The sequence below is a fragment of the Mixophyes fleayi genome, chromosome 8 (assembly GCF_038048845.1).
Source record: "Mixophyes fleayi isolate aMixFle1 chromosome 8, aMixFle1.hap1, whole genome shotgun sequence".
In the NCBI taxonomy this organism is placed as follows: Eukaryota; Metazoa; Chordata; class Amphibia; order Anura; family Limnodynastidae; genus Mixophyes; species Mixophyes fleayi.
In genome coordinates, this window is record NC_134409.1 from 18476075 (window position 1) to 18490719 (window position 14645).

Here is a 14645-nt window from a genome sequence, read left to right on the forward strand (position 1 = left end):
TGGCACTTTCCCTTCTGCATTCAAAAGTTCCCTAATCTCTCCTATCATCGAGAACCATTTCTGTACTCTACCTCTGTCTCCAACTACTGCTTAGCTTCAAAACTGAGCAGCTAATGTACAGCTGTCTTTCCCCTATCTCTGCTCTCACTTCCTCCTCAACCCCCTGCAACCAGACTTCTGTCCTGTATATTCCCCAGAGACGGTGGCCCCCGCTAAAGTGACCAACAATCTACTTACAGCTCGACAGGTCACACTTCTCCCTTCTCATCCACTGGTGCTTTCAGTACAGTTGTCCATACTCTACTCCTGCACACCCTTCACTTCCTTGGCATTCATAACGCTGTTCTCTCTGGTTCACCTCCAAACATGCTGAATGATCCCTTAATGTTTCTATTTTTGGCACATCCTGCCCTCCAATAAATCTATCAGTTGGGATCCCTGAAGACGGCCCTGTTCTTAGCTCTATGCTTTACTCTCTTTGTACTTCTTCTCTTAGTGCATGAATATGCTCCTACTGCCGCCACAACCACCTCTATACAGACAACATCCAAATCGTCCTCCTCTACCCTGTGCCCAACTGCCTCTCTGCTATCTCCAATCACATGTCCCAGACTAAAGCATGACAGGTCCACAAATCAACTTATTGTCTTCCCTTGTCCCCATTTCACTACCCCCCACTCTCCCTCACTATTGATAATTTTACACTCTTCCCAGTCCCACATGCAGAAGCCTTGTGTCATCCTTGACTCTGCACTTAGCTTTAATCCACACATCCAGTCCCATGCACTGTCTTGTCTCTCCTCCTTCGAAACAATGCCAGAATCCCCCTTTCTCACTGGATGTTACCAAAACTCTTAACCGCTCTCTCGTTTTCTCCGCCTGGACTACTGCAACCTCCTTCTACCTTCCTCTCAACCATCTATTCCCGCGATGCAGCGATGACCGTGGCCTTCCTCTCACGCCGCACCACGCCTGCTGCACCACTTTGCATGTTCACCTGTACAGTTTGAGCCTATAGTGGTGGTGTAACAATGTAACCCCAGCAGGGCTTCTTGTCTGCACAAGTAGGGAGTGTGTAAATGTTACATTTTGAGCATTCAAGAAATATTAATGCTGAATCTCCAAACAAAAGAGAAAGTCACAAATATTCTGAAATAATTTTTGTGCTAAACATCCTCCGAGAATATGTAGTAAATATTTAAATAAATGTCTGTGATAGAGCACTTATCTAAGTGTAAAAAAACATATATAACATGTTGCATTTCAATTGAAAGGTATACAATTAATTGTAAATTAAAAACAACACTGCAGTGGTTAATTCTATTAACCATAATCTCCATGGTTAATTTCAATATATTTTTAATAACTAATTGCATTATGCATTTCATGGATTTTTGGACTTGACTTTAAAAGAAGGAGAGTGTTAGAAACAAATGATCAACCAGCACTTGTGTTGTCCATGCACTTTACCTGACACATTCTGTGATACAATTTATCTGAGCTGCTTTATGGCACTCATGGTATGTAATGTAGAAATGTACAGTGGCTATGGAAAGCATTCATATTGCATTGCTCACATTTCATGCTTCCGTCATGGGACGAAAATGGATTTATTCCAGAATTCTTACACCTTTTACAACCCCCATCAAATCTGATACAGTTTTCAAAGAAAATTATTTTTTAGAGTGCAAAACGAATGCAACTTGATCAATCTCACCAATGAGGACCACATCTAAAAAAATCTTTGGCTTCTTGTGCGGTGATCCAAACCGCGGCTTGACACAAATCATTTGTACGGATTCTAGGTCACAAAACTTGCCATTTGCCAGTTTGAAAAAAATGGCGCTTGATGTGAGGCTTTTTATTTGATAAATTACACAATTTGAAAACCACACAAAATGACACATTTTAAATTGACTTTGATACACCCTCCCCCAAATCTTATTCTTAAATAATAACAAATAAAAAAGAGTCAATAATTTCTTACATAAGTATTTGGCCCCTTCTTTTAATACCGGGTTAAGTCTCTACCAGCTTTGCACATTTGGGGGTATATTTGCTAAACTATGGGTTTGAAAAAGTGGAGATGTTGCCTATAGCAACCAATTAGATTCATTATCTATCATTTATTTAGTACATTCTACAAAATAACAGCTAGAATCTGATTGGCTGCTATAGTTAACATCTTCACTTTTTTAAATCTGCAGTTTATTAAATATACCCCTTGGACACTGCATTTTTCACCCATCTTTGCATTATTGCTCGAGTTCCATCTGGTTGAATGGGGACCGTTAGTGAAAAGCAATTTTCAAATCATTACAGATTTTCAATGAAATTAAGGTCTGTGATTTGAATGGGCAACCTAGTAGATAGTTTTTCTTTGTAATTAAGACACCTCATTGTGGCTTTGGTTGTATGGTTTGTGTCATTGCCCTGCTACAATATAAATAGTCTACCAGATGCTAGGCCTTTGCAATCTGCAGCAGGTTTTCCTCCTTGATTATTCTATATTTTGCTCCATCCATTTTTCATTCTATTTTGACAAGTGTTTCGGTCCTTGCAGCAGAGGTGGATCCCATTAGGATTATGAGTCCATCACCCTGCTTCTCGGTTGGGGCAGTGTCCTTGGGGTGATGGGCATTGCTAGACTTGTGCCAAACTTTACACCATTGGTGGGGGCCAGAAAGTTCAATGTTTGTCTCATTAGACCATAAAATCAGCCTCCACTTTTATGGGTATACCATGTGCTTTCTGGCAAGCTGTAGGCAAGATTTCATGCAGATTTATTTCTTCTCATCCTCCCATAATGTTCAAATTTGTGATGTGCCCGGGCTATTGTTGTCCAATGGACAGTTGCTCCGATCTCTGCCATGGTAATCTGTAACTTTTACCATAGGCCTCTTTGGGCCTCCTTATCAGGTGCCTTTCTTGCACTGATTCTCAAAGAACAGCCTGTTCTTAACAAATTCCCCCCATTTCTTTATGATTTACTTGACAGTGTTCTAGAGGATATTAAAAACCATTTCAGATATCCTTATATCCTTCCACTAATTGGTGCTTTTTAATAACTTTTTCTCACATTTGATTTGACTATTCTCTGATCTTCATGATGAATCTCTGGTGTGGCATTAGAACTGTGGGACTTCTTGTGTATATTTTATTTGTACACATGTTGCCTCCAATCAATGAATTATGATACAATGGAAGACAACTAACTGCTCCAAGATTTATTTAGTTGAATCTCAGCAATGGCGGTAAATACTTACGCAATTAATTACGGTGTGTTTTTTTATTTGAAATGAAGAAAGAGCTTTGTTTGGACATTACATAGTATTTGATCGTTGATAAGAATTCACAATGAAATCCATGAAATGGATTTATATAAGAAAATATAATGTAAAAAAAATGCGAAAGGAGGTGAATATATTTAATAACCACTGAATACCTATGAAAACTCACTATTGCATGAGGTGGATGGATTAGCACAGTGGAAGATTCAGAAACAGCTGGATAACTAATGATGATCCCAGCCTTTCTATTTTTTACCCTGACAATAATTTAATGCGTTGAACAAATGGTAGATAAAAGAGGGCTGGTTAAATAACCTTATGGTGTAGATTTATCAAACCTTCTAAAAAAGGAAAAGTGGAGGTGTTGCCCATAGCGACCAATCAGATTCTAGCTGTCATTTATCTGGTACATTCTAGAAAATGATAGCTAGAATCTGATTGGTTGTTATGGACAACACCTACACATTTTCTTTTACAACAAATTAAATATGTTAAATGTTAATTAACAAAGGATGTTAATTTCTCCCAAACATGGGGTTATTATAAAGTTCTATTGTCATAGTAGCCAAGAAATGGCACGGAGGAGGTGTGAGGAGGAGAGGAGCATTTTGTGCCCCAGATGGTGAAGTTATCATGAGTAATCTGTGGTATTTCCAACTCCACAACATTATAAAGGACAAAACTGCCCTTTATTTATTTCAGATAAATACAATTACCTTTAAGCCTTCCAGCCCTTGTTCTCCTGCATATCCTTTACGCCCCAGTCTTCCCTGCCAACAAATTAGAGAGGAAGAGATATATTTTTCTTTAATGAATTAAATACCTTAGACACAGTGACATTTCAGTACAGGGTTTTAATATATAATATAAGTAACACTTTGCACCCCCTCAAGGAAGACTTTATATGTCAATATTTTCGATAAAAACATTTTATAAAATGTAATAATTCTAGTTATTAAGTCACAGAACATTAAGGGACATCTAAACTTAAAATCTAAACATAAAATATAAGTTGGTTTACATAAAAAAAACTGATAATAACTTCCACAAATATAAATATGTCTGGAACTAGTGCTGAAGATTTTTTTACATAAAGTTGTGATCCTGGGGGGAGAATTTTTTGTACACACAGCTAACTTCCTGTCAGTAATTCCACTGCAGTCAATCTTTTTCCAAAAATGGCAGATGACAGAGTAGAATAGTGTACAGAAAATGCAAATACAATGTAAAACATCTTATGTTATATTACAGTATGGGGAACATATATATTTGAAAATATCAGTAGCTCTTTGATATAAGGCAACTTGTATTTGAGGTTAAGTGGTCCATTAAAGGGGCTGGACCGCCAGCAGCTGATTTCATAATTTGACACCATTTTCTTGTAGATATTAGAGCACTGGGCATTTCTAGCCAAAGAGGGCAGCACGTGATTGGTAGTAAGCTGATCAGGCCACTGTCTCATCCAATCATACGCCATCTTCTTTGGCAGGGACGCTGATGTCAATGGTCAAGGCGAGGCAAACCCCTTTAAGTAATCTATAGAAATGCCAATGTTCGTAATTTCATGTTCATTTAAACAGAAATGGTTTACTCTCTGACTTTTTATGTTTTGACACATAATAGTGGCATTTTGAAGCAGCCCTGGACCTGACTCTCCAGCCTTTATTAAACATGTGTTTTATTTCCTTTCATTTATTTATTTATAGCCATTTATTTGATTTGCTTAAACTACAAAGTGCATTGAGCACCAGCATTGCTATAGCAAACAGAAATGTCACTAGTACAGTATGTTTAGACCGGATGGCTGGTAGGAGTCACCTGGTAAGCTTTATGCTGGGGTCGGGACCTTGGTCTTTTTTAAACTTAGTAATGTCCCAGTGTGCAGTATTTAAGCTTCTATGTCAGTAAGTGTGAGAATTGGGAAATTAGTAGTGTAAATCATATTGTGCAAAAATGAAAGGTCAGTACAGTGAAGTTGAAAGGAACAGTGCATCTAAACCAGAGGTGGGCAACTAACAGTAGGCCACACGCGTCTCTCCAAGAGGTCAGATTAAGCCCTACTAAGTATTCACATTCCTTTTAGAGACTGAAAAAATGGAAGAGATCAAATTTGGGAAAGAACTATTTCTACTTGTGCAGCTGATCTCCCACTACCTCTGGGGTTCAGCCAGGCATGCTTACTGGTAAATGTGTTCATAGGTTGCAATTGCTTTTGAAATCAGGATAATGTTTGGAGTTCGCAGTCCTAAATATTGCATTTGTCGGTGATGCCACAACAAGGTTCTGGTAATGGACATCAATACATAAAATGTTCTTGCACTGAAAAAAAGTGTTTGTTGCATTTCTTAAAAGACTTCTGCACATAACTGCAAGTAGATTGGTTTGTGTAGAGGAAACAAGTCAATCAGTAGTGGCAACGCTTTTCTCTCTACTGTTTCTCCAGACAAGACTTAAAATGTCCTGAAGGCTACTGGGCATGTAGTCTATCCATGTGTCTTTATTGTTGGATTTCATTATTGTTTTATTTCTGAGGTTCCACAGTTGGGTTTTATTGTGTGTCAGGTCCTACTTTTTAGAAAGTTCCAGTCTAGAAATCAAGAACAGCAATCATGCACTGCTAAAATAATAAGGAGGATCACATTAATTAAATATGTTGCGTCGACCATTTACATAGCAGCATAGAGATACCAGTGGGGAACCGCACCAGGCAGGAGAAACGTGAACCTGGGCATTAATTTAAAGAGGCAAAGGCAAGAGCTTGCAAAAGACTGGACAAAGTAATGGGCTTCACGTCAGGTAGAAAAGACATGCAAGTTGATCCCAGGTACTAGAGATGGCTAAATCCCACCAAAGTCAAACAAGACAGCTGAACAATCTAGATAAAACCAACTCCTGACTGCAGCCTGCAAGATAATTCCGGCAAAGAAAACATATGCTCTTTCATATTAAACAAAGTAAACATCTGGGGACCTTGACATTGGGCAATGGAAATAACTGTGATCTCAAACTGGATAACACAAATGCATCAAATCATACAGACAAAACCATTGAATTGTGATGTCAAGCAGTAATCCTCTAGAGGATTTGCACTACAGCACCAGGCTGAAAAGCTGGGATGTACCACCAAGCTGGAGAAAGCGTGCTAGGCCACCAGACAGCAGATATTAATTGCTTTTCACAAAGGACAGGGAAAACAGCTACAACTCTACATGTAAATAGCATCAGGAGACTTCAAAAACAACAAATTATGTTGATATGGATCATAGTATTTATTCAAGGAAGGAGATACCTTTCATCTTTCAGCCTGTCCTCCCATTAGATTTTTTGGGTGCTGGAGATAAGCCAAAGCCAGAACTTTAATCATCTACCAGAAAGAGGAGGAGAGACAATTCAAGTTTTCTATGTTGGGTGATACTGCTTTGATCTATATTCAAATGCTATCCCATCTTGCATTCCCCTGAATAATTAGGAGGTCTATATTTATGAAACCTACAGACAGGAAAGACATGTGGTCATCTCACCAGATGAAAGAAGCAGTCAAAACCCACATGGGAAGTCCAGCTCATATTGGGGAACAAAAACAGGGAAGTTTTACCATGAGAAATAATTAGAAATGTGGGTATAGCCCTCAAACTGTTCCTGATGGCCCTGCAATTCACTGTGCAATAAGGAGTGTAAATGTGACCTCTAAATACCATGCATGATTCCCATAATGTGAACATCTGTAGGTGATATCTCCTCATGCTTTGTATGGACTACTCTGTCTGTTTTTGTCTGTGCTACGGTCAGCTTTACATGGCACGTCCAACCGGTAGTGTCATGACAACTAACACAAGCTTTCTCCATGCGCAAACCAGTAACTGCTTTATCACAGGGGTTAATTCACCAATTTAACTAGTTGAGCCCAATACTTTGGATCGGAATATCGTTTAATGTTTCCTAAGTAAAAGGTATGTACATCAATCAAACAGTATAAATAATAATATGCCATATAAAAGTGCTCAATAAACATACCGTTGGTCCAAGACCACCTGGAGGTCCTAACGGCCCTTCTTCACCCTGTAAAACATAAAAACATAATGCATTACTGTACAAATATGGTTTGGGGGAGGGGGTGTTATGGATAAGTAAGTGGTCCATAGTACCACCCAGCTACATGTGTACAAAAATTGGTTACATAGGGAAGTCATGTACAGCTATCCATAATGGCTCGGCAGGTGTGTGTCCCTGCAGAATAGTCTTGGTTATGACCGCTTCCTCTCTGGAAACCTTGTAGCACAATCTACTAAATCACATGCCATGTGGGACAGTGAAACTCAGAAGCCACACAGGTGTTTTATATATATACATAGACTATAAACTGCTTATATGCAGCACTGATGGAGGCCTCGTCAGTGCTTGATACCATTCATTAAAACAAGGATGACCAAAAGGGAAAATGCTATCTTACCAACCCTTCTCTGGCACATACTGAACTTTTATCAGTGGCCCGGGATTTACATAGGCAGGAGATACCGAAGTCTTAGGTTACAACCCAACTGCACTAGGAGATGCGGAGTGTAACACGCCGCACGGAAGTATGAGCTTTGCTACAAGGGACGCGCAGGTCACGGTTCTCCAAGTTAGTTACTAGCGAAGTAGTAGGTGACCAAATAATGATCAGATGGTCCTAGTTCAAAGCCAGCTAGGATACAAGGTACAGAATGGAGGTTTAGTGGGGAGTCACAGAAGCCAAGGGTGAAACCAGTAGAGCAAGTCTGCCAAATTAGTAACCAGGACCACTAAACACTAACACTAAAGCAGCAACAGGTGGAAACAGGGAAAAATGCAATATGGATGGTGGAGCAGAGGTGAAGACCAGATGCCCTAATGGTGTCAAAGTCAGCTATAAATAGAGGCCATACTGGCCTGATTTGCTTGGGCAGTCACTGATTAAACGGACCGCCAACAGCCGTGTAGAAAAGTGTTCCTACTGCGCATTCGCCGAGGGCGCTGAGCCGGCTGGGAAAGGCTAGCAACGGGACAAGGAAGTCACAGTCGGCCTTCCCTGCACAACAGGGAATGTGCGGGAACGGAACCTGACAATGTCTCCTTCCAAAGTGAAGCATATTTATGATGTATCCAGTAAGGGGAAAGTGCTGTATAGGTCTCCTGCCAAACTGTATACATTTAGTTATAAGATACCATAAATTCAATAATTTGTTGACTTGACCTTAAAATTTGGGTTTCTGAGCTCTTCTTGGATGAAATCCTGTGGAAACCTAATAAATCTGTCCAGATGGAACCTCTTAGTGTAATCGGAGTGGTGAATGCCTCAGTGTTATACAGGAGAATCCCACTCATCTACTGGTTGTGTGTGTCTACATAAAGATATGTGAATTGTGATTCCTCCAAGCGAAGAATCAACTTGGGATAGTCCACCAAAGCTGAATTTTCCATTTTGGATGGAATTATCATTTTATGAGAAACTTAGAAGTATTCTCAACAATAGCCATTAAACATTTGTGATAGTTTGGTGCTGGTGTATAATATATCTCTTCCAAGCTTGCCTAGTTGATTCTCTTTCACAGCTGTAGGTCTCTGACTTAGGGGCATTTAGAGCCTGATTTTCTGGTTTGGTCCCTTCTTCGGATCTCTTTTCCTCCCCTACTTCACTTTCATCCTCATTTCCTTCCATACTATTTTAATTATTTTCTTATCTTCCCTTCTTCTTTTTACTATCTTCTTGCTCTCCACTAGGCAGGACTGATGTAGTAGAAGATACCTTCTAATGGATGAGTTTTTCTCTTACACTTTCTCGTATCTTCTAGACCATTTTTTTTTATTCTGTGACTTGATATACATTTTGTCATGCCTTGCAGATCTAGTTATGTTCATAGTTGTTTTCTTATTTTTAACATTTTTGACCAGTTATGGTAAAAAATGTTGGCACCATTGAAAATTATTTCTAATAATGCACCATTTCTTCCAGAAACCAGTAGAAATTAAAAAAAAATGTTGGTATCCACATATGAATTTCTTTGGTTTGAAGTGGAATAAAACACAAAAAGCAGAACAAATGTACTAAATCATAGCTTATTCCACACAGAAATCCTTAAATGGGCAAACAGATTACATAATTATTAGGACGTTTAAGGCCCATGGCACTGTTGCCAACATCCCTGGATGTCGAGAAACTTGATCTAGATTGCAAGGTAGGACTGTTTGAATGGTGGAGACAGCATCTTGATCAACTGCCAAAACAGATTCAAGATGACCTTTAGAAATAAGGTATGATGGTTTCAATTTGCACCTTCTGTCGAAAACTCAATGAAAGGGGGTTATATGGTAAGAGGCCCAGGAGGACCTCTCTGTTGAGAAAGAGGCATAAGAAAGCCTGACTGGAGTTTGCCAAAACACACCTGAACAAGCCAATTTTCATCTGGGTAAATATACTGTACACAGATAAGACCAAAGTAAAGCTTTTTGGCAAAAAGCACTTTATCCCTATATTTACAAAAAGTAAGATGAAGCTTTCAAATAAAAGAACACATTTCCTACAGTCAAACAAGGAGTGATGTTCTGGGATTGTTATGCCCCATCTGGCCCTATGTGCCTTAAACTTCTGCGTGGCATCATGAAATCAGGAGATTACCAGGCCATTTTGGAGCGCATCAATGAACCCAGTGTCAGAAAGCTGAGTCTCCATTGAAGGTCATGGGTCTTCCAGCAGGACAATGACCACAAAAACACTTCAAAAAGCACCCAGGAAAGGTACAAAACAAGACACTGGACTATTCTGAAGTGACCAGCAATGAGTCCAGATCTTAATCCCATAACCAGTGGAGAGATCTGAAAACAGCAGTTGGGAGACGGAACCTTCAGATCTGGGGGTACTGGAGCAGTTTGCACAAGAAGAGTGGATCAGACTGCCTGTAGAGAGGTGCAGGAAGCTCATCATAGGAAATGGTTGATTGCAGTTATTTTGAACAAGGGCTGTGCTACCAAATATTAAGCCAACGGTGACAATAATTTTGTAATTTCTTTTTATTTTCTGATGTAAAAGGATGTACATTATTACATTTAGAATAAAACCAAAGCTTCCCCAATATTAACAGGGAAAGAATTGTGAAGACCATATACTGTTAATTTCAACTAAAGTTTAGAGCAAATTGTGAGTTATTTGAAAGTGTAAAGGTGACAATATTTTTTGGCGATGTACAATTTCTCTTGTCCCCGTTTATATGATATCATTTATATCCCAAAAAGTCTTCAAGTAAAACCTTGTCTATAATTGTTCAACAGTCATTGATTTGTATTTTGTTTTACTAAATATCTTCAGTGTGGTCTTGTACTGTCTAGCCCAGGCCTGGGGCTCTCCAGGTGTTGTGAAACTACAAGTAAAAGCATGCCCTGCCAGGCATCGGCTGGCTATCTACTGGCAAAGCACGCTGGGACTTGTAGTTTCACAACACCTGGAGAGCCACAGGTTGGCCAGGCCTGGTCTAGCTTACAACCGATTCAACTGCGTTGTCATTATCCTAGAAACTCCTTAGTCTGTCCGTGCTCTCATTTGCTCAGCATGAAAGCGGTGCACCAGATCTTGTCACACATAGACCAATCACCATGCACCACCTTCGGCTATCAGCAAATGAGAGCGGACTGGCTGAGGGAGGAAGCAAGTAGGATAGGGGAAGTAGACTGGGACAGCTCAGGATTACATACATTTCTTCTACACCTGGCAGGGGTCAGAGGCTCAAACATATTTTTATGACTGTCATTACACACAATTTTCATGTCAAATGCCATAGCACATAATTCATTCAACGATAAGTTACATACAATATACAGCTAAGTATGGTATATATAACGCCTGTCTGTCTAATGTACAAAAAGTTTGAATGAAAGAGATGTTCATCGCTACCTATGGGTCATAAATAGTACTTTTATGTTTGTGTGTGTGTGCTTTAACATTCTTAGGTCTAATACCGACTTCCATTAAATTATATGTGTTTATTGTCATTTTTAATGCTTACAACAATCCAAAGGCTTCTTGCACGATTCAATGCACTACTCGCAAACCATTGAGGTCAAAGGAATTACCTCCAATCACATCTGGATTGCAAGTAAAAAGACTATTCAACAACCGTATATTTGTGTTTGACATGTGGCTTCAATTGTAGTATCTTTTTGACAATATTTCTTGGCTTTCCAGGCACATGTAAACCTCTTAAACACAAAGAAACATTTGTTGTCAGCGTTTATCCTTAACACTGCATATCTGTGTGTATCTAGCAAAATGAAAACATGAGGTATTGGTTCATATTTTTATCAAGACATTTAAACCTGCATCCCAGCGTTATTGCCGGGTCAAACACACATGAGTATTCTGAGAAGGAAGAGTCAGAGTTTTAGTTGTTGTTATGATAACTAGCGGTGAATGCTACTAACACATCTGTTGTCAGCAGCGCTATAAATAGTGATTTTATATGAAGCCCATGTTCCCCATCTTGTATATGCAGGAACATCAGTGGACATAAACTGCAAATGTGTAATGACAACATTAATAGTTATACAGTTTCTACAATTAAGATATTCTGTTTACTGTTTACAGCCAGTCAATATGAAGTATTAGACGTCTCAATACCTTTAAGGAAAATTTGTGATTGTTTACATTCAGGTTTCTAACAGTCACAACAAAACAGATTGTTTTTTTATGAACACAGATGGGTGTTCTTACCTCTTCTCCTTTTGGGCCCTGCGGCCCTGGGGGTCCTCTGTCTCCAATAAGACCCTAAAGGTAAAGAATTATTACAAATCTCTCTTACGTTGCTATGATAACAGAAATGCTGAGTGTTTGTTGACTCATACACAGAGACATTGCCAATGACACAGCATAGCTAACCTGGTACTCTACGGGGAAGTTCAACTAAGCTTGAGGTCTGATAAGAGAATTGCGCAATGGCACTCTACAGAGATGTGAAGGCAGTAAGTGGTAGTAGGCGCAGCCGCGCATCGCACAAGACTCCTATGGGCCCTTACACTGAATTGAATCCCCTGCCCCCCCACCATTGGAACTTTTTGTCCTATATCAATATCACTTTAGACAATTTCTAAAAGTTATGGTGGTGGCTATAGCTGTTTCTGGTGGACAGAGGGTGCATATTAATTTAAAACATGAAGCAGTGTTGTCAAAACCCCTCTTTTGGATCATTGGCAACACAATGGTGTATATTTGCTAAACTGCCGGTTTGAAAATGTGGAGATGTTGCCTATAGCAACCAATCAGATTCTAGCTGTCATTTTGTAGAATGTACTAAATAAATGATAACTAGAATCTGATTGGTTGCTATAGGCAACATCTCCACATTTTCAAACCCGCAGTTTAGTAAATATACTCCAATTACCTGTCTCAGCAGTTTGTAATGCTGGACTCTTACAGGCATCAGGAGACTCACAGCATGGGAACCGAATCCCAGGTAAATAATATTCAGTATTGTTTAACTTATTGAACTTGACCTACAACTGAATTTTATGTTTTGGGTTGAGTTATCGATTACAATTGACACTAAGGGCTATATTTACTAAGCTGCGGGTTTGAAAAAGTGGGGATGTTGCCTATAGCAACCAATCAGATTCTAGCTGTCATTTTGTAGAAGGTACTAAATAAATGAAAGCTAGAATCTGATTGGTTGCTATAGGCAACATCCCCACTTTTTCAAACCCGCAGCTTAGTAAATCTAGCCCCAAATGTATTTTTGATTACTACAAACTACTTTGGCAATGTTTAAAACAAAAATCTTACCTTTGGCCCTTCTGGTCCATTTAACCCAGGTAAGCCAATGTCTCCTGGAAATCCCTAATCAAAGGAAGAGAAAAATACACATTATATAAAATTGATTCAGCTGAATGTTACATGCTTTGAAGAAAATTTTTTGAAAAAGAATGATACTTCTAACTGAGAATATTTTGTTTTTTACATGTGCATTCTTTATGTAAATATATATTTGTACTGTTTTTTATTTTCATACTAGTGAGTTTACATTAGCTAAGTATTCTGGGGGTAGTTGAATAAAACTAAAAAAGGCATCAAGGAGATATGGTGGAGATTGGTGGCATTTTAAATGTTGCTTTTTTGCCCCTTTACCCATTAGCGCTGCATTAAACGCAAGTAACAGAGCATGACAAATGCTTGTGTTTATCATGCAGTGGTTAAAGAGCGTTTTACTTGTGTGGTAGGACACTTCATTGACTCCAATGTATTGTAAGATGCAGCTCCAGACGCAGCCTCTCTATCTCCATGACTTGTGATCACCTGAGTGCTCCCAGCTGCTGCACAGTTGTATTAAATGGTCAATTTCCATTGCAATCACATGATTGCTTGGAGCCTTCTGATTGACTTCACAGAGGAATTTACAGACTTACATTGCTTGTTTTTGTTATAGAGGGCTGTATCTATTATTGTTTGTACTTGTACTGTAATTTGTCATGTGCCCTAGACAACTTGCCTAATAGCATACTTTGCTGCCTGCCCTGACCGGGGGCTGAGATCTGGCTCAGATGCTGCCCATCTTTGTGTCAGGCCTCTGCCAGTGGTGGTTCCACACTGTCTACAGAGTTGAGATTCACACATAGGATTTCCTGAAAGGAACCTAGTCAATGGTGATTAAATTAGCAAGAGGAGTAACCTGGATCTCCAACACAGGAATGTAAGCAATGGTGATTTAATTATTAGAGGTATTGCTCCAGGATTGAACCCTTCCTTGCTAGTCTGAAGATGATCACTCTTACCCAGGATGGCTGTGACACTTTAATAGACATATTGCTGAATTTAACATGAAGTACCAGTATATCACACATTAATATATAATAACTGTATTGGCTTAAACATAACTGAGGAGTTTGAGCCTTCAAATCCAGCTCCCCTCCCTCAAACAATCAACCAAGTGCTCCCAAGTGTCAGGAAAATGTTGGGTCACTGGGATGTCAGGCAGTGTTGACAGGTTCTTGTCATCTTCTCCAGTAACTCGTTGATAAAAGGGTCACCTGTGATTCCCGCTGGCTCAGATTCCGGCAAGCCAGGTGGGAAGGCAGGACCCCAGAGACAGTGATCATACTCTGGGTCTGATTGTTTTCAGTAGTAGTAAAGCATCCATGGACTTCTCCTGACCTGGACCTTCCTTGCAAAGGGCCTCACTCAGTAATCTCCTCTTTAGGCGCCTCCTTTTGAGTATCCACTTTACCATTGGCCTCCTCAAGCCAAATGGGCTGGAGAGGAAGGAACATCTCTGAAGCAGACATTATATTGAATGCAGTTGGTGAGGACATCTTCTCCCTGGGTTTCACCTCCACATACCATACGTGTGCGTCTCAGGC

At 39.5% G+C, this 14645-nt stretch overlaps 1 protein-coding gene across 1 annotated transcript in view; it reads right to left on the bottom strand.

The window, feature by feature from the left end:
- COL24A1 (collagen type XXIV alpha 1 chain) overlaps positions 1-14645 on the bottom strand; it is a 215866-nt gene that overhangs the window by 78656 nt on the left and 122565 nt on the right. The window contains exons 20-23 of the mRNA XM_075182027.1: positions 13075-13128; positions 12010-12063; positions 7305-7349; positions 4007-4060 (exon numbers count right to left, since the gene is read on the bottom strand). Of these exons, the coding sequence (XP_075038128.1) occupies positions 4007-4060; positions 7305-7349; positions 12010-12063; positions 13075-13128 (207 nt within the window). The remainder of the gene's footprint in view (positions 1-4006; positions 4061-7304; positions 7350-12009; positions 12064-13074; positions 13129-14645) is intronic.